Genomic DNA, 26,819 nt, shown 5'->3' with positions numbered 1-26,819 from the left:
GCAAAGTAAAAATATTATGATTGGTATTGTTTATAGACCCCCAAGTTCAAGTCCTAAAGATTTTCTGGATTGTATATCAAACTTATTAAAAAAACCCCATTTTATTAATAAAGATATTTTCATAATGGGTGATTTTAACATTGATTTGGTTAAGAATGATGATAATACATCTCAAGAATTTCTTGAAATGTTTTTGTCAGCTTCTTTTTTGCCATTAATTTCGAAGCCAACTCGTGTTACAAATCATTCCGCCACCCTCCTTGATAATATTTTTACTAATTCTGTGCAGATTTTAAATTCTTCCATAATTTTATCTGATATTACTGATCATTTCCCCATTATAGCATGTTTTGACCTTAAACATTGTGTTGATAAGATTCATTCTTTTTCATCCAGACGTAGAGCTACACCAGAAAATTTGGCTAGTCTTGGTGCTAACCTAGACAGGGCTGATTGGTCTAGTGTTTATGATAATGATGATATAAATGTATCGTTTGAGAATTTTTCAGGGATAATTAATAGACATTTAGATGAATATATTCCCAGATTAAAAGAAAAGTCAGTTAATTATAAAACGTCCCCCAAATTACCATGGATTACAAAATCTCTTCTTCGTTCAATAAATAGGAAAAATAGGTTATATTATAAATTTAAAATGAAAAAAACTGAGAAGTTAAAATATAAATACACTTCGTATAAAAATATTTTAACGAAGATTATACGGTTGGAAAAGAGAAAATATTATATGATTCAGTTAGAAAAATATAAACATGATATGAAAAATACATGGAAGGTGTTGAAGCAGGCTATGAATATATCAAAAAAGAAATCAGAAATTATAAAAATAGGACATGATAATAAAGTTTTTGAAGATCCTAATGATATAGTCAATATTTTTAACTCTTATTTTTCAATGATTGGAGAGAATTTGGCAGAAAAAATACCACAGTCAAATATACATTTTTCTGAATTTTTAGGTCAATCCAATTCCAGTTCTATTTTTTTTTGTTCCAACAACAAAATATGAAATAATAGATATTGTTACCGCAATGAATAACAAGCGAAGTGCCGGTTATGACGACATCAGTAATTTTATTTTAAAGGGGATTATATCTTCAATTGCTGACCCACTTTCATATATTTTCAATAAATCCTTATCAAGTGGTGTTTTTCCTGATTTTCTGAAAATAGCTAAGGTTTTCCCTTTATTTAAAAAAGGAGATGATTCTGATATATGTAATTATAGACCTATTTCTTTGCTTTCATCTTTATCTAAAATATTGGAAAAATTGATATTTACAAGAACAATTAATTTTTTGAATTTGCATAATGTTTTTACAAATTCTCAATTTGGGTTCCGTCAGAAACATAGCACCATTCATGCTCTTTTAAAGTTTATTGACCACGCTGCGCACACTATTGATAATCATTCTCATCTTATTGGTATCTTCCTGGACTTCTCCAAGGCCTTCGATACAATTAATCATGAAATATTACTTTATAAACTGTCTCATTATGGAATACGCGGGAAGGCCTTGGAGTGGTTCAGGAGTTACCTACAAAACCGAAAACAATATGTATCTCTAAACGAGTACAGCTCGAGTTTAGAATTCATTAAACGTGGCGTCCCACAGGGTAGTTTATTAGGACCTTTACTTTTTATCATTTATATTAATGACTTTTGTAGATCATCTGACATACTCTCATTTATACTTTTTGCTGACGATTCAAATATTTTCTTTTCTCACCAAAATCCAGATACTCTTGTACGCATAGTTAATTCCGAATTGAAAAAAGTAACTCAGTGGATAAGAGCTAATAAATTATCTCTTAATCTTCAGAAAACTAAGTATATGTTTTTTAGTAATTCTTTAGAAGATTTAGACACAGGTATTGTTCTTGATAACACTTTGTTAGAACGAGTTCCTCATATAAAATTCCTTGGTATCACAGTGGATGATAAACTTTCGTGGAGGCCGCATATTACTAACATTAGTACAATAATTTCACGCAATATTGGTATTATTAATAGACTCAAGTTTCATATTCCATTGTCCTCTTTGTTGACGTTGTATTTTTCTCTAATTTTACCTTATCTTAATTACGGACTCCTAGCGTGGGGTAGTGCCCATCAAAACTTACTAGATAAATTACTTTTGTTACAAAAAAAGGTTATTCGTATTATTTGTGGCGTCCCGCCACGTTCCCATACAGAGCCATTATTTATTAAACATGAGATTTTGAAAATCAAAGATTTGTATTTTTTTCAACTTGGTCAGTTTATGTTTAATTACGATGTAAATGCACTTCCCAGTATTTTTAATTCAATGTTCCCACGAAACCAGTCTTTTCATGATTATCCCACTAGACAATCTAATGAGTTTCATTTACCCCTCCTGAGAACTTTATTGGCTCAGAATACATTTATATACACTGGTCCTAGATTTTGGAACTCACTGAGCTGTGAAATAAAAAATTCCCCATCTTTGTATTCTTTTAAGCGCAAGTTGAAACTTTTTTTATTAAATCCTCCCTGACATGTTTTTTTTTCATTAACAGCTATAGTATTTGTTAACCTCAGAGTTCATCATCCACCCACCAATCATTCAAACACTGAATTTATTATTACGTAAAAAAGTAGCCATTACAATCCTTGCTCAGCTGCATGCAGCACCATCTCTATGAAGCACATTCTCTACCATCCTCTGTTCCATTTCCCTTTTTCAGCGTGTAGGTATTCTCTCATTCTCTCTTTTCTTCTTTCTTTCCTTCCATACTTTTCATCTATTCTGGCAAGTTGTGTCATGTTGTTGCGTTTCTTCTGTTTTGTCCCGTCGTGTCGTATATTATATTCGTCACAAGTGTTTGTAAATAAGTAATTTATAGGTTTTATGAGTGGTTCACAATCTACAAGCTTTGCTTTTTAGTGGACCTCTCTATTCTTTCTTCCTTTTTTTTTTCAACTGAAGCATGACTTTGTATTATTTTTTTTTTTTGCCAGTATGCGCTCCTATGTTTATTGATACCATTTATTAATTAAGACAAATGTTCTTTGTTCTTTGTTTATGATGTAAAACCTGATTTATCTTGTGTTATGTTTTTGTTGAAAAAGAAAAAAGAAGAAGAATGAAAATAAATGAATTGAATTGAATTGAATTGAATTGTAAAGGTTCCTTGATTTAGGGGTTTTGTCTGTTTATCTGCCCATCCCGCGGGGTATTGTGCTCCAAGGGACCCTCAAGTGGTGGATGGTGCTCACTTGTGCAAATAATATACTGTATATTTGTTTGTTTGTTCATTTCCATCTCAGAAGAGGGCTGGATAGCCCATATTTAGCTACGTTTTAAAGCTGGTCTTCCATGGGGTCCAGTTGGATCTGAGGTGGGACCACTTCACCGGGTTAAACACCCTGCTCTCTGCGATGAATGAATGAAGTGGGATTTTTTACGTGAATGAGTTGTTACTCTCTCATACACGGGACCTCCATTTTATGTCCTATCCGAGGGACAGAGTGTTTTGCCTCTTGCTAGAGGGGATGGTATGCTTACACACAACATTCATCAGTCCAGATTCGGGTTTGAACCCGGGCCCTTATGATCGTGAGGCAGACGCGCTACACCCTCATGATGATACATGCCAAGTTTGGTAAAATTTTACCTTGCATTGAAAAAAAAAAGGAAGAAAATGTAAATTTGGGCCACAATGGACCCCACAGGGTTCCAATCCAAGGGGGAAGGGTGGTAACTCTGGATTCGTCAGGAGCAAGCATGAAACTGCAGTCATCAATGTACTTTAGTATAGTATAGTATAGTATTAATTTAGCATTATCACTTCTGGTTCTTGGAGAAGGACTTTTTTTTTAAAGAATCACGTTTTATGTGCAGGGAGGGGGGGGGGGGAGGGGATTTGGGCGCCTCATTGAAACAAACTGAGATCCTATCCCCCTATAGGGATGCTACCTTTCAAGTTTTGTGAAGATCCGTAATAGGATTTTGAAGAAGGAGATGAAAATGTAAAAAGTTTTAGTACGACGCACGACGCACGACGCACGATGTAAGACGGACGCCTGACTTAGGAATTGCTCATTTGAACCTTCTGTTTAGATGACTTAAAAATGAGCCCATTATCACCATTGTGCACAATTAATTACATCCACTTTTAGGTTTCATATTACGTGCCCGGTCAAAGAAGAAGAAGAAGAAGAAGAAGAAAGGATATACAGAAAATAAAACACACACACACACACACATACAAAACAAAACAAAACAACAACAAGTTGGTTTCACAGTCTGCATCCGTCAGTCAGACTGAAAGTCAATCATTCGCCTCCGGTCTTGCCGCTGCGTCTCCATTTCTTGGCACTAAGGGAACTCCTTGCGGGCCATTGTTAGGATGTGTCCCACCGTCCCCAGCGTTTGGCTGTTGCTGGATGATATCAAATGTAAAGGGTGAAATGATCATAATGAAGGGTCATATGGACTTCTCTTTCATTATCTGTACCTTATAACGCTATGTGACCAAGAAGTCGTTATAGCGAGCTTCATGATATTAATGATAATGATAATAACAATAATAATAATAATAATAATAATAATAATAATAATGATAATAATAATAATGATAATGATGATAATAATAATAATAATAATAATAATAATAATAATAAGAAGAAGAAGAAGAGGAATGGCATATATATAGCGCTTTATATACCGGTGTTTTAACGCACTGGTGCTATTCATACAAAAAAAGCAACAACAACAAACTAGAAAACACTTGACCCGAATTCACGAAGGTGGTACAATCTTTGTCCATGGTTTAAACCATGAACAAAGACCGTATAGTTTTGCATGGGGCGCCAAATGTCGCTTGGCCTATTTCGTTACGAAATGAGTCATTTCGTCAACGAAATGTTCATTTCATTATTCATTTCAGATCCCAAAACAAGAGGTTGCTGGCATGCTGATAATAGAATAGGGAAGAAGAGAGAGAGAGAGAAAAAAAAAAAGAACTGATAACATGGCTTGAAAAAATACAATGTCGATAGTGAAGACAAAAAGTGATGGGTGAACGGAGCTGCTAATGATGTTAAAGAAAACTGAATTAAAATGAAACGTTCCCGTACTTTTAAATTGAAGAAATCCAGAAACCCAGAGGAAATCTTTTCCCCTTCCTAAATGACGTAGATCACGATTCAACACTGGAATGAAACCCTGCATGTGTACAATGCAGAATTTGAATGAAATATATATTTTCTCAAAGATACTTTCCCTTCCACATGGTACAACATAATAAATCTGGAACAAAATCAAGTAAAAATTAGTGCAAACTGTGAATACAACAATTCCATCAAAGTTGCATTTCCCGCCAGTGGCACGCTACGATGCATAATTGGAATAAATTTAAATATAGTCAATAATGTTGCTTACATGTTGTTTATATTCGAGGTCAGGCACAACTGGATCTTATTTTTTAATTTTAAGTTGAGGCGCTGTTTCACAGAATAGGTGGTTAAAGGAAACCATAACCCAAATATAAGTCTCTATTGAGGAAAGTAGCAATATAACACACATCAGTCAAAATTTGAGGCAAAAAAATCGGACAATCCATTAAGAAATTATGAATTGTTGGAGTTTTGGTGCCATCATCGCCAGAAAAAACAACAAACTAATACAGTCCATGATGTCATTATGAAAAACAAACTTTAACGTATAAAAAATCCAACAAACAACATAATACTTGCACTTTTCTAGCATAACGAAAGAGCTCATGACTTACCTCTTTCAGATAGCAGGGGGAATAATGTTACCCGTAATAGTTATGTCAGTTACAAGTTTCTAGAATGAGTGCTTTTCGTGAAAAATGAAATTACGCGAAATTCTTATTATGTTCCTTGTATTGTTGCCCATAATGATGTCATGAACTGTTGTCTTCTTATCCATCGATGACGACATAATGCCCTTTCAAATACATGATGTCACACCCGCCTTTGTTCTTGTGTTCGCACAGGCGTGAAGTCCCTTTTGGTGAAAACGCAAGCAATTGCTTGTGCGGGACAAGCAAAAGGTATACGCACAAACAAAAGGTTATGCATATGGATTTAAGCAATTGCTTGAGCTAGACCCTTTGCTAGACAAGCTTGTGCTTTTGTTTCAAGCAATTGCTTGTTAAATGCATTCGGCCCACTGTATGAAATGGCATAATGTGGAGAGTAAATAATCATTGGCAAGATAGATTGAATGCTTTCATATTGAGATAGGTTTCCCTATACCCAATTCCATCAGATCATATATTTATGAAAAAGTTTCACACTAGATATAAGTCGTGCATAAGTGAATATAATGTATGCCTGTATGCGTATGAAAGTTGTTTCGGATGACTTTGTCGAAGAATGAGGAAGTTCAGGGTAAGTCAAAGGTAACATTTTAAAGTGCATTAAGTTTGCATTGTCTCTTTAAACAGACGAAATGCAACAAAGAACATATTACGCAGTAATGAAAAAAACACTGCCCATATGCTGTAAATGCTTGCTGTTTGAATTTCTTAATGTTCCTCACTGCAGTGCTGATACGAATTTTAACGCATTTCTCGCTCAATTTTAATTTGAACCCGCTTTTTACACATGCACTTTGAATGTTGATTTCGAAGATCGTTTAAATTCGCCCGAATTTGAATGATTGCACCGTTAAATCGAATGCAAATCTGATGAAATTATGCGGGAAAACCTATAATACGTAAAATTATTTTCATCGAATTCTCACGTTATTGTTCCGCAGTGGGCAGTTCCATAGAAAACATCCCACCAGCACGACCAGTCCCACGATGACAGAGATTACTATAATCGCTATCCTACCACCGTGCGACAAACCTGTCAATGTGAAACAAAATACAATAAAATGGTAGGTATACTGTATAAGCCAGTGGGAGAGCAGGTGCATAACTATGCCCTCTAGAGTTAATAAAGTGCAGTGCGATATACTAGTTTACATACACGATAAAGTATAATTTGATAAAGTATAGATTTCCTCGGTCAATTTCATAATTTTGCCATTCAAGTTCCTATTTCGAGCATTCAATTTCACGCATTCCACGCTCACAGCACGGAATCAGCAATCACAGTCGAAATCAGGTCATTCAAATTCAAAATCGGAGCAATCAATATTGATGTTGATTTAGTCATTCAAATCTGAGATTGGGGCATGTATTTCACTGAGCAATGAGCTTTCAAATTCAATTTAAGCAGGCGCGCCGCGGCAACGAATCCCGTCGGTTATTCAAATTAAAGAGAAAGCAACAATGTTCCAAATAAGTGCATTCAATTCAAAATACGTTTTCTATTTAGTTAGCTTGGGGTCATGCATGCGTGTCTTTTTCAGTGCCTTTTAATAGATTGGGTTCATGATTATACTTTATTTTGCTGTAAAGGCCCACCCTGTCATTCTAGTATTTAAACTTCACGATTTAAAATGGCAGCCATAATGTATACAGGCACATCGAGCACTATACTTAAGTATACAAACGAGCATTGATAATAGGAGAGGTTGACTGACATCTTCGAAAAAAAAAAACGATTTCTACTACATTGAAACTGATAACATGGACATACGTCTTGTTTGTTGTTTATTGATATCTTATTGGTTTACTTTTGCGGGACTATATGAGATCATTTTGTGTCAGTTTGTCTTTAAATTGATGCATTATGTGGTTAGTGTTGGGGCGTTGTCCTTTTTTAGTGCATGCGGTGTCATCAGGAAGTATGTTTAAATCGTCGTTGTGTTGTTTGGATGCACTGCTGAATGGGCCTTATGATTCAAAATGTCTTGAAATGATAAACCATGAATACATGATAACAGAATAATACAACAAAACTTGACATAATTAGATGCATATAAGCCTGGGTTGTGTAAACCTCGTTGCTTGTTTTATAAGAAATTGTCTTATTGTTTCTTTGTCAAGTAAAGGCAGTCATATCACACCTATCCTGAAGAGTCTTCATTGGTTGCCTGTACAGGAGCGTATTCGGTTTAAGATACTTCTTTTGGTTTATCACGTTATTGAGGGAACAGCTCCTGATTACAATGTTTGTTTGTTTCGTCAATACCAACCTTCACGAACTCTTCGATCCTCAAATTCAGGTCTCTTACATATTCCGTTTTCTAGGAAATCTTGGGGGAACGAGCTTTCGCTCACGCTGGACCAACACTGAGGAATTCACTTCCTCGTGAGCTGAAAGACTCAAGCTCTATAACATCTTTCAGGAGTAATTTAGAATCATATTTGTTTAGCAGTGCATTTTGAAGACCAGTGCCTTTTGAAGACAGACTTTCATGTCTTTTTTTTTCTGCTTCTTCATCTTCTTCTATTACGGTGATGTACTTGTATCTTCAGTCTGTTTGCTTTGATGTACAATTGTAAAGCGCCTTGAGCATTTAATCAAAGTGGAGAACGGCGCTATAGAAATTGTATGTATTATCATTATTATTATTCCCTGTCTGCCCTATATTCACCCCATTGCTCCATTCTTCAAAAAGCTCTTCTATTTCCTTCGTTAGCAAATTGATTGCACGAAGAATGAAACTGGTCATATTATGAAAATGAAATTAAACGCCCCAAACAAGCTCAATGGGACTACCACGTGAATGTGCAAGCACGAGTAGGGAATGTAGTTCCCTCATTCGGAAATGGAAGCACATGCGTGAATTGATTTGAAGAAAACAAAATGGAGCTCCCGATATTGACCGCTTGGATCCTGAATTTGAATGCCCGAATATATTTGCGTACGTGCGATGCGTGACTTTGAATGCACATTCATGAATTGGAATGACAAAAGCATGAAATTGACCGGGAAATCTATATGTCTTAAAGATTCACGGACTTGAGGAAGAACAGCATGTGGCTGAAACAAGTGACCATGGGGAAACAAAGCAAAACAAAAACAAAAACAAAACAATTTCCATGTAGCTTAATCTTGGTTAATCATGCATTAATTACACTTTGGAACTCCCCGAGTGCGTTAACTTCAGCATCATGGGCATATCCCTACCTCAAGGCCGTGAAACTTGGGTGAGAAAAGAAAAAGAATGGTTCGGCTGAATTTGGCCTTAAATAGACTGAGTTTGTCCGCGAGGAAGCCCACGAAGGGTCTGGAAACCCACCTGGCTGGAGTTCATCATAGAGTTCCCTCTTTTCTAGACTTTGAAAAAACATAAAAACAATGTACACGCTTCCAAATTTTTGGTTGCCTCCAAAACACGGCTACGAAAACATATTATTTCTTATAAAATGTATTCCGACATATATTTCTTTCACTAAAAATGTAGAGCCTTAAATAACCGGCATTCACCAGTGGCCATTCCTCTATACAGTGCATTTTCCAATCCCATAACCCAAATTTAGTGTAACCGAGTAAACGAAACATACCGTTTTCAGGAGCACGATTTCCAGACCCTTTGATTTCGGTTGGTGTAATCGCTCCCGACTCAGTGGCAATTGTCTTCTTGTCACTGCTTTGTGTTGTCTTACAAGTTGTCATGGCAACGCTACTTTCGTCTGTTTTACTGTCCCGGGTGGACACTGACGCTCTTGAAGGTGTGGTGGTTGATTCTTGTGAAGTCGACGACGTTATCGTTTCGGGAAAGATACTTTCACAGACTGTGTTTGATGCGCTGGTGCAAACTGTCTTGACTCGTTCATTCATTCCACATTCCGAACATTCGTGGCAATTTGTGCAATTATTGAAATTAGCCTGGAAAAATTTATAGGGACAAACTTCACATCTACAGGTGAGAAAAAAGGGGAAAAAAAGAAAATACAAGTCAATTATAGATAATATTAATAACGTCTTCTTTATTCAGGGTAGTCCCTTCAGTGCTGTCACTGCTCTACCAGAAGGCCCTGTCATTATAACTACCCTAGTGTTGCCAGGTACACATTTATACACCTGGGTCAAGAGGCACGTGGTGAGTAAAACATTTTGGTCGAAGGACGTAAGCACTGGGCGGGAATGGAACTCGGGTCCTCCAATCCGATTGGGAGTCGGGAGTCATATCCAGTAAGCCACAGCGCCCCAAGTACGTGTTTTTCTTTACATAATGAAAACAAAGGGAAGGAATTTGATTACCATATTTAACCTATATTCATAGAAAAAACTTCGAAACCGTCATGATGCGACATCAAGACTTCGTTTTTACTTTGACACAGACGAATACAAGAATAACAAAATCAAATGACAAACCAACAACCAGTCGAAGGTCATAATAATATGAAAGGTGCCGATGAACTTGGAATCATTTTTGTGCAAACAAATTTAGACATCAAAGCCACTGTTCCGTTATATCAATGATCATAAAACCCCGAGTAGCGATTGAAGGAAATACTTATTGTGGGGTTTTCTTTTTGTTGGTCTTTCGTTTTTCCATCGTAAGGAATCTTATAAAAATAGCTCAGTAAGTTATATAGGAGAGTTGGCTGGATATGGGGTCAAGTGCATGACAGTTTTGGTTTTCTCACATATCCGTTGTGTCTTCATCGGCACTGATACATGGTTTGATCTTCAACTGGCCCGGCTCGCAGAGTTTGAGACCTGTGGCACCGTTCGGACACAGCTCAGGCTTCTCGGCGTACGTCATTTGAGAGTCAAACTCACAAACCGATTCCTGCATGTGAAAAAGATTCAGAAAAATAGAATGGGAAACCCTGGCACAAAAAAAAAAAAAAAACAAAACAGAATATCCTAGTGTGTCGTCTTATAATGCGGTTTATCTTTAAGCATTTCATATTGTTTATATTTTTTACTCTTTGTATAGGCTAATCATTGTAAGAGACTTGTCGAGAAAAGCAAATATGTTGATATAATCTATTCCCCCTTTGTGGGAATATTTGTAATTTCAGCTATAACTATTGCCAATCTTCAAAGGGGACCAGTAATCCACATACGTGTATGGGATTATGTAAGCTATCATACACTTTTTTGTTTTTCAATGATATTTTATTGATTTCATTCAAATCAACTATAAATCAACCCATTATGGGTGCAACATGAACATAAAAACGGCACAAATGCCATTCAAAAGACAAAACCATTACCAACTTATACTGCCAATCATCTCCCTTCAACATAACAACTCGATTATAAATCAATCCTACTGACCATTTCTTAACGAGAAAGTATTGACATGTACAAAAAAAAAAATATATATATATATCCTTGACTATGGTATACTTATACTGCCAATCATCTCTCTTCAACATAACAACTCGATTATAAATCGAGTATATAAGGGTATATATATACAAGGGTATATACATAAAAAAAAGCAACAAAAATACGTTATACAAAACTAGAATGAAATCATTTCATTGAAAATCAAATCCCATCCCCACCAACCCCGATGCACTCAAACCTATCACACACCCCCACCACAACCCCAAACACATACATCCACAACCACCACACACATACACCCCAAACACCAACACACATACACACCACTCACCAAAACACACATACACACATACATCCCACACATACACCCCACACACAAACACACCCGAAGCGATACCACCTACCTTCCTAATGAAAATGACTTCCAAATGTTGATTGATACGTACAACGTACAAGCGTGTAATGGGCCGTATGCAGAAAAGCATCGTCCGCCCGCACCCAAATACCGCTCCAAATACACATTCAAATTCATCAAACTCGTAACTGCTGATAAAATCCTATAACCTTTATACCAACAAAAACTTACCCCTCAGCGCACGCGGCCAATGACATATCATATTGCCTTCACCACTGATACCTACACTGTTCTAAAAAAGAAAAAGAAAACAAAACAATACTTAAGCTCTCGTTTCAGAAACATTTTCCCATTTCAGCAAATGTAATCCCAACTTATTTCTTTTTATAGCAATTTCTTTTTCTTCATCCCGAAAACTTATTATTCTTTTACAAATTTCCTCCAAAGTAGGAATTATTCCCTCCGACCTAGATTTAAGAATAATATATTTCAGAATAAAAATTATTGTATTATAAAATTTTACTTTTGGATCCCTTCCCCTAACACCAAAATGAACATCTCTCCACTCTATATTTCGAAGATCTGCCATCTCAAACCTATCTATCACTTCCTGCCACAAATTCTTAACATACACACAATCCCAAAATAAATGTTTATATGTTTCTACCGATTGCTCACAAAAAGAACACCGGTTATTTGCAACGAAACCAAACTCAAAACGATTTTCCTTTGTATAAACAACTGCATGTAATAATTTATACTGAAATTCCCTAAGTTTTGTTAGAAGTGCTGTCATTCTTGGTCTTAAAAATATATGTGTAATTTCCTTTTTCGAAAACAAATAATTATTTTGGCCATCTTTCATTCGTAAAATATACAATTGCTGTAAATTTGTAACAAAGAGTTCATACACCTTTCTAAATGAAACATCTTTCAATAAAATTACATTCTCAAAAATTTTCAAAGCAATATTATATTCCTCTTTATCAACAGAATAAAAATCATATACATTTCCCTCAAATTTCTGGCTTCTTACAACAACCTCCCCTATTTCCCAAACTTTAACTATATTTTCACTATCTAATCCTAACCTGTGAAAATATACTGCTGATCTCATACAATCTTTTTCCAAAATTTGCCGCACTAAATAAATATTCTTCCTTTATAAATTTTCACAAAAAATCATTTTCCCTTTACACAAATAATCCTTGTTATTAAAAAAAATGAATTAATCTTGCCTTCTTGATAATTCCGATTATTCTCCATTTCTTGCCATGCCCTCAAAATTTCTAAATAAAACAATGGTACATTAAACTTTAATAATTGTATTTCATAATTACACAAAAATATGAATCTTCCTCCCGCAGTCCTAAAAATATAATAAAAAAAAAGGTTTCCATCCCATAAGCTTCTCACCATATAACAATCGCTTCAACCACATAATTCGTTGACTCTTAACAAACAATTCAAAATTTGTCTAAGACCGCCCTCACTATAATCCTGATAACAAATAACCCTTTTAATTCGATCTTTACCATTCCATATAAATTCAAAACAAATTTTATTAATATCTGCCACTACCCACTTTGGAACCTCTATTGATGAAGAAACATAATATAATTTAGACAAAGCATATGTTTTAAGCAAAAATATTTCTCCCATTACAGTCAAATCTCTTTGTCTCCACCATCCCAAAAGTCTTTTAATCTTACTCAATATCTCTTTATAATTCAATTCTTCTCTGACCTTATTATCCAATGCAAAATACACTTCTAAAATCTTTATTTCAGTTACAACATTACCCATGGGTAATCTTTCATGTTCTCCCTTTTTCTTCCCTATACTCATTACCTTTGTTTTATCAATATTAACCTTCAAACCACATAATTCATAAAAATCCTTAAATATTTCCTGTATTCTAATAATTGATGACCTATGTCTAACAAATAGAGTCATGTCATCAGCATATAAAACTTGCCGAACCTCAAAATTCTCAAACTGAATACCTCTAATCCCATTATCCCTTCTCACCGCCTGCGCCAGAATTTCCATTACCAATAAAAACAAATATGGTGATAATGGGTCGCCTTGCCTCACCCCTCGCTTTATATCAAAATAACCTGTCGAAACACCTCCGTTCATAACACAACTACTAATTCCATTATACATGAATTTTACCCAGGAACAAAACGACTCACCAAACCCAAATAATTCTAACACCTTAAATAAGAATTTGTGCGAAACTGAATCAAACGCTTTTTCAAAATCAACTGCTATCAAATATGCCTCCTCTTCACAATAATTATTACAATAAAAAATCATATCATCTATCAAACGCAAAGCCTCACCAATATACCTGTTTTCTATATAACCAACTTGATTCAAATGAACAATCTCATGTAAGACTCCTTTTATTCGCTTTGCCATTATCTTGGAAAGCATCTTATAATCCGTGTTCAACATAGTAATCGGTCTATAATTCTTTATAAATAATGGATCTTTGCCCTCTTTTTCAATCAATGTTATTACACCTTGTTTTTGAGACGTTGCTAAACAACCTTTCTCAAAAGCTTCATTGAAAACTTCAACCAATAAACTTCCTATTTGTGGCCAAAATGTAAGATAAAATTCAACTGTAAATCCATCATTCCCAGGTGATTATTTAATTTCATACTTTTTAAACACTCCCAACATTCTTCCTTAGTAATTTTTCCTTCACAAAAATTCTTACTTTCATCACTTAATTGAGGAATGTCTTTACAAAATACGCTTTCTCTGAAATCATCACACACTGATTCATTTTCTGAATACAAATTTCTATAAAAATTTTAATCAATCGCATTATTACATCCTTCTCTTTAATCACATCTCCCTTATCATCGCACATTTCCCGTATAACCGTTTTCTGTTTATTCGACTTGAGCAACTGCTCAAAATACTCTTGATTCTGTTCACCCTCTTCATACCAGACCACTCCTGACCTAACTTTTAATCCATCCGTATACACATTATACAATTTCTTCAATTCCGTTTTTTTACTCTCTATATCCTTTAAAATTCCACCACTATCAGGAGACGACAGAAGATCTTTCTCCAAAATATCTATTTCATATTCCAATTGCTGTATACTTAATCTTCTCTCCTTTGATTTTTTTCTTCGAAAATTTCATTGCAAAATTTCTCATTTTCATCTTTAAAAAATCCCAGAAAGAAGATATAGTATCAAACTCCGTCAACCACTGTAATTCAATACTTTTTATTTCTTCATTCATTCCCTGTACAAATTCCTTATCATAACACAAACTATTATTAAATTTCCAATAAGACTTCCCATAACTTTCATTATACCGAATAGATTTCAATTGTAAAAAAATCCAGAATGATCAGGTGCTACTGATGATATAAATTCACATGTTCTTACTGAACTTTCCAAATCCTTTGATATAAACCAGTAGTCCTAAACGACTTTGAACCAGCGGAGCGATTTGCCTAAAAGTAAATCGCTTTAACACTGGGTTCCGTTTCCGCCATATATCAATCAAATTCATTTTCTTTAAAAAACCCTCTAATTCTTTACTACCACTCATTCTCAAATTAGTACTTACACCCATATAATCCAAATCTTTATTCATTACTACATTAAAATCTCCACCCAAAATTAACGAATAATTCATAGAATATAAATTTGACAAACAATCATTAAGATTCACAAGAAAATCAATTTGTCTTTGCACCCTATCCCTTGTCTGGGGAAATAAACATTTCCCAGAAGCAGTTTGTAACCTAACAAATCCCCTTTTAAAACCACAAAACGCCCTTCATCATCTTTCATAACCTGATCAATCTTAAAATTCAATCCAGGGGCTAACAAAATCATTACTCCCCTACTATGATTTGACCATGACTAAAAATGATACGTCCTATCCCCATTCTCCTTCCCACTCTTCCTCAATATCAAGGGGTACTGTACGTTTCCTGTAACATAACTATATTCCCCTTTCTCATTCTAACCACAATCTAAAATCATCTTTCTCTTTACTCGATCCCGTACCCCCCTCACACACACACACGACACACACACACACACACACATACACACATACACACACACACACACATATATATATATATATATACTATATATATATATATATGTTGGCATTGCTGAATATGGGCCATCCAGCCGTTGTTGTTTTTATACGAAAAATAAAATCAATCAATCAATTAATCAGCAACTAAATCAACTAAGTAACAGTTTCTTGTTAAAGTACAGTGTAAGAGATACGGCACTGGTGCACTCAAGCAAGCAAACAATACAAAAGATATATATATATATATATATATATATATATATATACATATATATATATATATAGGTGTGGCGGCCGAATGACTGCTCGCAGACATTGTAGTATGTTCACTAATAGCATTTTATTCTCCCAAGCTTTCGACAGAGTTAACCGATTTTTTCAAGGGTTTGAGACGTAAACAAAAAAAAAAGCAACCAATTTGTATGCATTTATATATATGTATATATATATATATATATATATATATATATATATATATAAGAGGGAGAGGAAGCCAGTGCCATAGCTATCAGTATATCGATTCATTATACTCATTATTTTGATGTGTATATAAAATAGTGCTCTTACCGCATTCGAGGGCCTGGCACTATAGTTCCAGATGAGTGCAGTTGTCAGTAGAATATAAGCAGTACAATTTTTCAATGCAGCCATCTTTTCTCTCTGTGGGTACCTTGGAGAATATAGATATATTCGATTAAAACGATCATAATCATCAAAACACAAGAAACAGGGACAAGATGATGAAAATACTATTTGTAACATATGCGATATAGATGACTAAAAGGAGTTTCCCAAATGTATTCCTTTTACAAACCTACAATTACAATCATACGTCCACACTACTCTTCCAAACCACAAACTGAAGTTTTGCCAGTTGTTAAAAGGAAATCAATATCCGGCATTAGCCAATATATGTGCTATGCTCCAATGTCAATTTGAATAATATGAAGTTGTATCCAACACACAGATTATACAAAAAAAATTGAAGCTATTCAATAATGTACAAAGTCCAAAGACACACATACATGTTACAACTTAGGCTATTTCCATAGGCAACGTCTAATATCCGATTATTCCATCACCACGCGTATCTATCAGACTGTCTAATCACCAACGTTGTTTGTCTAATATTCGATTCGTCTGTTCTCCATCGATTCGTCTAATATTCAATATGTCTGGTTACCGTTTCGTCACTTGTCTTGGCTAATACCCATACAGCTAATTTGTCACTTAGTCGAACCCCCATTTCGGCAAATGTTTATTTAGTTTGATAACTATAGTGTGGCTACTTATCAATAAATCTGCTGACCAGTTGGTCTAATGGGACTTATTTATATAATATACTGGGACTTATTTATATAATAGTCTAATGCACAAATGATCTAATGACCGTTTAGTCTACAGCACACTCTGTCTAATTTTCACCTGGTCTAATTAAGTTGTTTGTCGTGTCCCTTTAACGTCCACGCCCTGGTATTTTTACAGCGTTGCCTGGTTCAACAGATGAAATTATCGTATCAGAGACTCAGAATAATCGTTCTTGGAGAAAATTATCGTACGACAGGGGGTTATTGCGCTAAAAATAATGGCGAAATAGTGAATAATTCTGAAACCATAATGCATTGCACAAAATACGCTTTTCTGTTAATGTATTCATGATATCAGTAAAATGGCAACATTGCAAAACAATGAAAAAAAGAGCTTTAGCAGGTTTATAAATCAGAACACTGGTATTCTGGTGCCATCGCTCAATACACTTTCTCCCGAACGTTGTTAAATTTTATGTTGTAAGATAACTAATGATTTTGTTGATTTGATGACATTAAAATCGATTATTATCATTAACATTGTCATAATAATTGGTGTCGTCAGTGTCATCATGTTACTTAAATGCAACATTAATTGTTGGTTTTGTTTACGTTTGATGACCCCGTCCAATAATATACCATAAATCTGGCTATTATGGCGCTGGTGAATCCCACATATAGTATCTGACAGCAGAATGTCGCTGTAAACTTGTTCATAGGAGAGGGGCGTCCTACGGGTACTGAATGTGAATTGTTGTTATCGATGTGTATGTGTAATGTTTCGGGGTGATACGTTAACTTTGTTGTATCGCTGTCTATATGTTACTATAGAGTATAGATAATTGGATACTCAGAGGCAATGGATAGAACTTCACTCAGTGGTAGTTGGGAGGATAAGTGAGACTTTATTGTTGAAACTGGGAGTATATACACAGTCTGCAGCAGGAGCTCATTTAACAAGTTTGTTTGTCAAAGTGGAGACAGTTAATCTGTGTGGTCAGCTTGGGAACGGAAAGAGGGGATTGCGTTATCAGTAGAAGTTAGTGAGGGGGGAAAGATTGGTGGTTAATGTAAACATAGAACATGTTATTAGAAGATGGGGTGTAGGTTGTGGTCTGGTAGTATGAACATTACATCTCTCCCTTGTTTTTTTTTTTTTTTTGATGATGATGACGATGATGATGATGAAAGACACTGAACAACAGTGGACAGGGAGAATGGCTGTGAACAGAACAGAGTAATGAAAGAGGAGAGGCTGAAGAGTGCACGTTGCAGATCAAAGTTTATGAGTCATGCGTGGTGGCAAAGAAAGGTTCTGGTGTATGGAGACAGAGGGATAGAAAAAGGTGGGATGCAACGGGTGTGTATAGGAAAGTTGTGAAATGACAGAGGGGCAGTGTATGCAGAATAATGAGGGTGCCAAGAGAACTTATGACAATGATGAAAATGAAATGGACAAAGGATATTTACATTTTATACAAGTTCTTATCACATGATTAAAGGTGTCATGATAAAATGAACAAAAGATATTTACATTTTATACAAGTTCTTATCACATAATTAAAAAGTGTCATGATTTGTTGCTACAGTATAAGCTCCGCTACATAATTATTATCATTTTTGTTTTATCTTTACTCTCTCTTTTCTTTTTCTTTTTCTTTTTGCAGTGGTCATAAAAAAGAAATAATACTCAAACACTATATTTTATGGTTTTGTCATGAGTTGCTTTACAATTGCAGGTCGGAATAATAATCAGGCAAATTGGTTTTAGGAGCCTACATGTATGAACATTGTTATGAAGAATTTAAATGCAAAACCTACACATTTTGATCACTTTGAAACAGCTGAAATAAAAAAAAAATAGAAAAAAGCTGATACACTCGACGTTCTTGGCTTGACGTCCTCACAATTGATCACTGGATCGTCAGTTACATTGTAATTTGCACATGTTATCATTTGATGCTTGACGCATAGATGTATCTCCAAAATTGTCACAAAGTTGTTCGTGTAGAAGGAACGACCATAAAACTGAGTTCAAAGTGTCCGCTATTTGTGTTATACATTTGAGTCTTAAATTGTGTTCGAGCTTATCAATATGTACGTCCATATTGTTCCACAAATTTTGCGCGCCAAGTTAAATTAGGAAGTGAATTGAGTTCATGTCCAGTTTACTTATTAACAGTTCAAACTTAATTTGGAACGCCAAACCCGTATCTGTCGGGTGGATGTCGGTCTCGTCGGGGATATTGTTTCCGATTCGCAGTCGGAAACTCATTGCGTTGTCGTTGGTCGCGATCGTGAGGTAATACGTCGACGAAGTAGTAGTCATCTCCGTGTCGGGGTTGATCGGGGAGGTGTTTGGACGCTCGATAATGTTTGAAATGCGATGTGCTTCGCCGAATGATGTGATGGTCGTCTCCTTCGGCAACTAGCGTGTCGCCACGTACATCTCGAACGACCAGGGGACGGGGATCATATGGGGATTCAACTTTGGTGCTTCGCTTTGACCGCTTCACGAGAACTCGATCGCCGATGTGAAAATCGCGTGTTCGCGTGTGTCGTTTGAGGCCGGCGTATCGCTTGGCGGTACTTTTGCGAGTCGCGTCATGACGTCGTACTGATGAGTCGTCACGGTAGCTCGGTGCGGTGTCAGGGAGCTTCGTGCGAGGTGTGGTCGCGAACATGATGTCTGCGGGTGGTTTTCCCGTTGTGGAGTGGGGCGTGGCGCGATAATTTAGCAGGAAGCTGTTCAGCGCCTGCCTCCAGTCCTTTCCTTCTGTTTTGGCAGTACGCAGGACTTTGGTGATGTTGCGCATGAATCTCTCTGCGGTTCCGTTAGCTTCGGGCCAGTAAGGCGTGACACGTCGATGTCGAATGCCTTGTTGAGTCATGTAGTCAGCAAATTCGGCACCTTGAAATGGTGGTCCATTGTCTGATTTGACTGTTTTGGGAATGCCGAACAGTGCAGAGGTCTTGTCGAGCGCGTAAATTGTGTGTTTCGCTGCGGTTGAGGGGACGATTTCGATTACCGGAAATCGAGAATATTCATCGACAATGACAAGCAGGTAATGGCCAGAGGGTAGTGGCCCATGGAAATCGATGGCGACTTGGTCCCACGGACGTGCAGGTAGTTCAGTCATTTTCAGAGGGGCACGGATGTGCTCGTCGCTATTTGCTTGACAAGCAAGGCAATCTCGCACTGCTGTTTCCGCTCGCTGGTCGATGCTTGGAAACCAGACTTTCGTTCGGAGTAACTGTTTCGTCTTCGTGATGCCTTGGTGTCCCTCGTGAGCGAGCGAGATTACACGATCTTGGAGTGATGCTGGTATCACTATTTGATCACCACGAAGAAGTACGCCATCATTGGTGACAGTCAATTCATTTCGCACATTATGGAAAGGTTTCAAGTTGGCCTGATGGCGGTCTTGCCATCGATTGTCACGAACAGCAGCGATGACGGATTGAAGTGTGGGATCAGCCGCGGTCGCTGACTGAATGTTGTCCAATGTGAGTGCCTTCGGCGTCGCATTCACAGCTATGAAATGCACATATTCCTCGGCACTGAGAGCAGGTCGCGACATACGATTCTCCGAAATAGAGTGTCGCGAGAGGTAATCGGCTGGATTGGTGCTTCCAGCTTTGTAGTTGACAACGAAATCATAAGGCTGTAACCGCAGGCTCCATCTCTGTATTCGCGCTGGTGGTCGCGACTTCGGGTTGTTGAAAATCAACTGCAATGGCCTGTGGTCGGTAACAAGTGTGAACGGGGTACCGTACAGGTAGAGGTGAAAATGTTCACATGCCCATACGATGGCCAATGCTTCACGCTCAGTCTGGGAATATCGACGCTCGACGTCGCTCAGTGATCGACTCGCGTACGCGACGATACGTGAGGTGTTGGCGTCACTGCTTTGAGACAAAATAGCACCGAGGCCGAAGGGGCTAGCATCGACGCTGACCGTTGTCTGCTTGCGGGGGTCGAAGTAGGTGATGACCGGCTTCTTAGTCAGAATAGAGCGGAGCTCGCCGAGAGCCTTGTCGTGCTCGGCGGCCCATGCGAACTTGGTATTCTGCTTTGTGAGATTGCGAAGAGGTTCCGTGATCGTCGAATAGTTCGGTATGAAGCGAGCACAGAAGTTAGTCATGCCGAGCAGGCTGCGCACTTCGCTGGCAGTCGTTGGCGGGCTCATGTCGACGATCGCGGCGACTTTACGCGGATCGGGTGAGATGCCTTCGCTCGAAAACACATGTCCGAAAAATTCGAGGCGACTTGTGCTGAACTCACACTTGCTTTTGTTCACTGTCAGTCCCTTCTCTTGGAGACGGTGCAGAACGGCATGGAGAGCATGGTCATGCTCGATCTGGTTGCGTCCGTACACAAGGATGTCATTACTCATGTTGAGCACTCCTGTGATATCACTCAGGAGTTGTCGAATCGTCTCCTGAAAGATTTCCGCTGCACTATTGATGCCAAAACTAAGACGTTTATAACGAAATGTTCCGACATGCGTAGCAAATGCCGTGATCGAGCGAGAGTCAGATTCTAACTCGAGTTGATGGTACCCTTTGTTGAGATCCAATTTCGAGAACACCGTGGCCCCATTCAGGTGATGAATGATGTCATCGATTGTGGGCGTAGAGATACGTGTGCGGGTGATGGCTGTATTCGGTATCCTCATGTCAACACACAAGCGAATTTTGTCTGGATTGTGCGGTTTGGGCGTGACGACGATCGGTGAAATCCACGGTGTTGGGCCTTCTACGCGTTCAATGATATCGGCTGCCTCTAGTGCTTTCAACTCGTCTTCCACCTTTCCTCGAAGATGGAAGGGCAGTCGCCGTGGGGGCTGTGCGACAGGCTGAACAGTTTCGTCAATGTGTAGTCGTACGCGGTGATCATTAAGTTTGCCAATGTCTTCAAATAAGGCTGGATATTGTGTGGCGATGTCGACATCCGATGCCGTGGCTGCCATGCTATGTACTGTGTGATGTAACGACACGAGTCCGATGTCTGTTGCTGTGCCACAGCTCAGAAGAGACGTCGAATACGAGTGTCCGGGCACAACATAAAACTGAGCTTCCACGAGGCGCTTGTCGACGGCCGTGACGAAAGCTCGAAATTTCCCGCTGACTGGGAGGGGGCGCGTGGAGCCGTAAGCGAATAACTGAATGTGTGTGCGGTGCAGCCGCGGTTTCGAAGAAATTTTGGCGTAGTCTTGCTCACGGAGAATATTGATGCTCGATCCCGTGTCAACTATGAGATCGATTGGTTGACCACCGATTGTTACCGTGGCTTTAGGCAACTTGGTGTTCTCGCGAACTGAGTTAACAAAGAAAGCCCTGTCATCACTGTATTGCGAGGATTCCGATGACGATGACGAGTCACGGGATAAGTGACGGACACGTTCCTTACCACGACGACGATGTCGGCTATTCGAGAATGAGGATCGCCACTCACTGCGGCGATGCTGGTCCGAATCACGAGAGCGTTCACTAGAGCTCTTCCAGTCACGGTGCGAATTTCCGTGATGTGAGCGAAAGTGAGATGATCGGGAGTCGTCGTCGGATTTGTCGGGCTGCTGACGATATGGCGGCTTCCCAGCAATCCGAGAGCGGCATACTTTCGCGAAGTGATGTCGCTTCGCACAGTGATTGCATGTCTTTCTGCGAGCTGGACATGTATCTCTGTCAGTGTGTTTCCTACCACAATTGGAGCACGATGTCGACGCTTGCTGTTTCGGTGTCAAGCGTGATCGACCGATGTGGTGAGCTGCCGCTAGACCGTCAACTTTCAGATTACTCAGTCCTTTTTCCATCTCTCGCGCCTGCTGCTCCGTTGCTTCATATGTTCTGGCTAGGGTGAGCAGCTTTGCGAGGTCTAGAGTGGTGTCGCGAAGAGCACGACGTCGAAGTCCGGGGTCCAGGCAGCTACAAATGATTTGCGATTTTATTTCCGCGTTCATGTCGGGAAAGGAGCATCGGGCGGCTAATGACCGAAGACGATCGGCATATTGAGCAACAGTTTCTTCTTCAAGCTGTCTTGCCTGGCGAAACCGGTAGACTTCGAAGTCAACATTGATGCTCGGTGCGAAGTACGCCTTGTATGCACTGGTGATGTTGGCATATGTCTCTGCCAAGGGAGGCGTTTGGGCGGCGAGTTGCGGCCTTATTGACTGCGTGAAGATGCCCTGGGCAGCTGCTCCCATGTGATGAAGAAGGAGAGCTTTTTTTCTGGCGGCTTGGGTGATTTCAGCAGCGTCAAAGTAGAATTCGAAGCTCTGAATCCAGGCTGTCCACCGAGATGAACACTCGACAGGGTCGGCATCTGGGAGAAAAGGTGGAAGCGTCATCGATGTCGCCATGGTGACATTGACTGTATCCTCGTCGTTGTCCTCGTCTTAATCCTCGTCGCCAATGTAATGTTTCGGGGTGATACGTTAACTTTGTTGTATCGCTGTCTATATGTTACTATAGAGTATAGATAATTGGATACTCAGAGGCAATGGATAGAACTTCACTCAGTGGTAGTTGGGAGGATAAGTGAGACTTTATTGTTGAAACTGGGAGTATATACACAGTCTGCAGCAGGAGCTCATTTAACAAGTTTGTTTGTCAAAGTGGAGACAGTTAATCTGTGTGGTCAGCTTGGGAACGGAAAGAGGGGATTGCGTTATCAGTAGAAGTTAGTGAGGGGGGAAAGCTTGGTGGTTAATGTAAACATAGAACATGTTATTAGAAGATGGGGTGTAGGTTGTGGTCTGGTAGTATGAACATTACAGTATGTTCATGGTTATTTGGTTTTTACAGAACCAATATACAATACCCTACGATAGCATACACGACGCGCAGCTGTCTGTTAGCTATAGCCATCAAATCAACGTGTGCATTTCGATCTTATGTCCACTCTGTGACTTGAAAGCAGTCCATAGACAACACGGTATTAGACGAAATGAGAGGGAAAATACCTAGACGAGATTGCGATTAGACAATTAAATCATAAGAAGAAATGACAATTAGTCAAAATGGGCAATAGAGCTTTTGTAACTAAGCGGTATTTAGAGCAACTTTATAGCAGACCAAATGGGCTACGTTGTGTAGATTGGTGTTTATTATAATCTGGGAATTCGCACCTGATGGCTGGTCTGAGTGGCGATAAATCGTTATCTCGTAGTTATTAAATCTAATATACAAGTCCTTTATTATCAGTGTTAAGGAGAACCAGAGAGGTAACACCTCCCTGGGAGAACTAACGTACAAAGTGCAGAATTGGCTATCTCTCTGTTAGCTTTGTATACACTGAAAACACATGTTATGATTGGCGCATAATCATGTGCTCGTTCTCGTACATTCGGTGCGAGGATATTGAGTAGAAGTATGTTCGTAAGAAAGCCTATGTCGTCTTTCTAAGAGCGCATGAAACTTTATTTCAGCAATCCGTTGACAAAGGCAAATATTACAGAGATCGTTACTTACATAAGGCGCTGTGGAATGCAACGATTCCATGAAGTTGAAATTGTCAATAAGTCACAAAATATTGGTATTCACTTCTTAAGCTTACACAGAACAGATTATAATTATGAAATAGAAGCCCATAAAATATGAACTAGTTCCAGAACAACATTTGCAATGATCAGGCTTCCAGTTAGCAAAATTTGTTCCAAGAAGGATTTTGTCGTCTTTGACAGCGTGTGAGACTTTACTTTAATAATCAGCTATATATAGACAAAGGCAAATACTTCTTGCATCAGGCGCTGTGCAGTACAGTGATTTTACGCTGAAATTGTCAACGAGATACGGAATTGACTTTCACTTCGTTAGTTACAAAGAACAGGTTGTGATTAGAAAATAGCAGCGCATTAATATGTACTCTTTCTAGAACTACTTTTAAAATCATTACAATTAGCAGAATATTGTTCTAAGAGTTTGTGGTCTATGAGTGTGTGCAGCTTTACTGTAATAATCAGTCGACAGAGGGCAAACACTACAAAGTTCACTTCTTACACAAGGCGCATTGCAATGCAGTGATTTGACAAATCCAGAATTGTCAACAAGGTACGAAATTGGCCCTCACTTTGTCAGCTTAGAGTTACAGAACAGGTTGATATCATAATATTATCATAGCAGCGCCTTATTGTGTGCTCAATCTAGTAAAGCTCTTGCCATGATTATACTTAGTAATGTTTTGTTGTAAGAAAGTTTTTGTCGTCTATGACATAACATAGGCTTTTAACTTTTAACAATAATAATTAGTAAGTCTAGTCTAGACAAAGGCAAATACTGCAAAGGTCATATCAGTCGCGCGTGTAATGCAGTGATTTCACGAAGCAGAAATCGTCAACACAATGTATGGAGTAACTGGCCTTAAACTATAGACCAATTCGGTTTGGCTACTGTTTGAAAAGGTAATATAGGGGTGTCAAGTATGCCTAACAAAAAATACTTTATGCACTGACATAGCGACGCACCTGGCTCATCGCATAACCCACTGAAAGCGTTTTGGATCTTCTTTGCATATGCTTTGCAAGCCCCCAGTTTTGGCCGCCATAAGTTACAGTGCTCTGAAGTCGGATTCATCTATAATAATGTGTTAGGCGGAAACAGATCAGGTTGTGATTACATACAATAACAGCGCATAATTATATCCTGTGCTAGGTCTAGAACAACTTTTAGAATGAGGACAGTTAGTATAGAAATTTGACAAACAAACGGACTTACCGATGTCTCTGGAACCAGTATACGTGGAATGAGCTTGATGGAGGCTCGCATAAGCATGTAAATATGATATGAATATACGTGACATACCGAACTCCTGATATTACGCACGCGTATATTCCCCTTAGGTAAGCCCTATACACCTGTGCTCTCGTAATGGAAGGAGCTGAAAATTGTGTTACGTTCCTTCTGTCATTATCGGCGCAGAAGCTGAAATCGCAGACTTCATCTTGGAGCAATCGTGGTGATCTGATCAGATCTTGAGGGCAATCGCGGTAATTGTGTTGATAGCAGAAAACTTTTGGACTGTTCAAACTTTTTCTATATATGATCAACATGAGAAACAATCGCCGTGCCATCAGTACGTCTTGGATCGTAAAAAAAAGCAACAAATCATAATCTATTCAATCATGCTTCTTAATGCTTCTAATCGGAATCATCCTTTTTACTTGCATATTTTACACTTATACTTATTCAAACTACAAACATTTTGTTTTTTCCGAGGCCGCTACACTATTTGTATACTTCAGTCGCAATTTCTTAAGTCTCTATAAGCAATTCCCATTTTAAATTTTTTCTTTAGAACGCACAGTCATATTGAATTAATTGACCCCGTTGCTTGGATTTGATTGTTGAACAACTAGAGGCAGACACGTGTGCGCAAGCTATAGGTTTTCCAGGTCAGTTTCATACTTTTGTCACTCAAATTCATTAATGTGCATTCAAATTCACGCAGCGCACGCACGCGAAAATATTCGGGCATTCAAATTCAGAATCCGAGCGATCAATTTCATTTATGGGCGTTCTATTTCGTTTTCGTGAAATCAAATTCACGATTGGGCATTCAATTTCAAAATGCGAGCACCGACTTTCCTACTCGTGCATTCAAATTCATGCGATAGTCACGTGACAGTCCCAATGAGCTTGTTTGGAGCGTTCAAATTCATTTTTAGGCGATCAAGTTCCTACTTCGTGCAATCAATTTAACGAGGAAAATGGAGTAGACTTTTAAGAAAGGGAAAAGGGCCAACACAACCAATAAAGGCTTGCATATAGTGTAATTATGGTTATTTACAGGTTCTACATTGTTCTCTGTTCATGTATTCTCTATTTTTCATCTCAATAAATTTCAAATTGCAATGTCCAATCAGCAGTGCATCCAAACAACACAACGACTAGTAATCATATTTCTT

At 38.2% G+C, this 26,819-nt stretch overlaps 2 protein-coding genes across 4 annotated transcripts in view; both read right to left on the bottom strand.

Moving 5' to 3' along the window:
- LOC139716379 (uncharacterized) overlaps window positions 1-26,819 on the bottom strand; it is a 214,277-nt gene that overhangs the window by 137,652 nt on the left and 49,806 nt on the right. The gene's annotated exons all lie outside the window — the stretch shown is intronic.
- Window positions 3,180-16,272, bottom strand: LOC139716380 (uncharacterized). Of its 2 annotated transcripts, none has more exons than XM_071627931.1 (5): window positions 16,175-16,272; window positions 10,507-10,652; window positions 9,418-9,773; window positions 6,759-6,865; window positions 3,180-4,425 (listed from the first exon to the last, which is right to left on the bottom strand). In XM_071627931.1, the coding sequence occupies exons 1-5, from the start codon at window positions 16,256-16,258 to the stop codon at window positions 4,315-4,317; spliced, it is 804 nt and encodes a 267-aa protein (XP_071484032.1). In that variant the 5' UTR covers window positions 16,259-16,272; the 3' UTR covers window positions 3,180-4,314. The 2 variants fall into 2 exon arrangements, with proteins under 2 accessions (XP_071484032.1, XP_071484033.1); XM_071627932.1 differs by having other exon boundaries at window positions 3,180-4,419.

Source organism: Diadema antillarum, unplaced genomic scaffold (genome assembly GCF_040938485.1).
Source record: "Diadema antillarum isolate AM-2024a unplaced genomic scaffold, OU_Dant_1.0 scf00000064, whole genome shotgun sequence".
NCBI classification, from domain to species: Eukaryota; Metazoa; Echinodermata; class Echinoidea; order Diadematoida; family Diadematidae; genus Diadema; species Diadema antillarum.
Note: the sequence above shows the minus strand (reverse complement) of the source record. Positions and strands in the feature narration are given on the sequence as shown.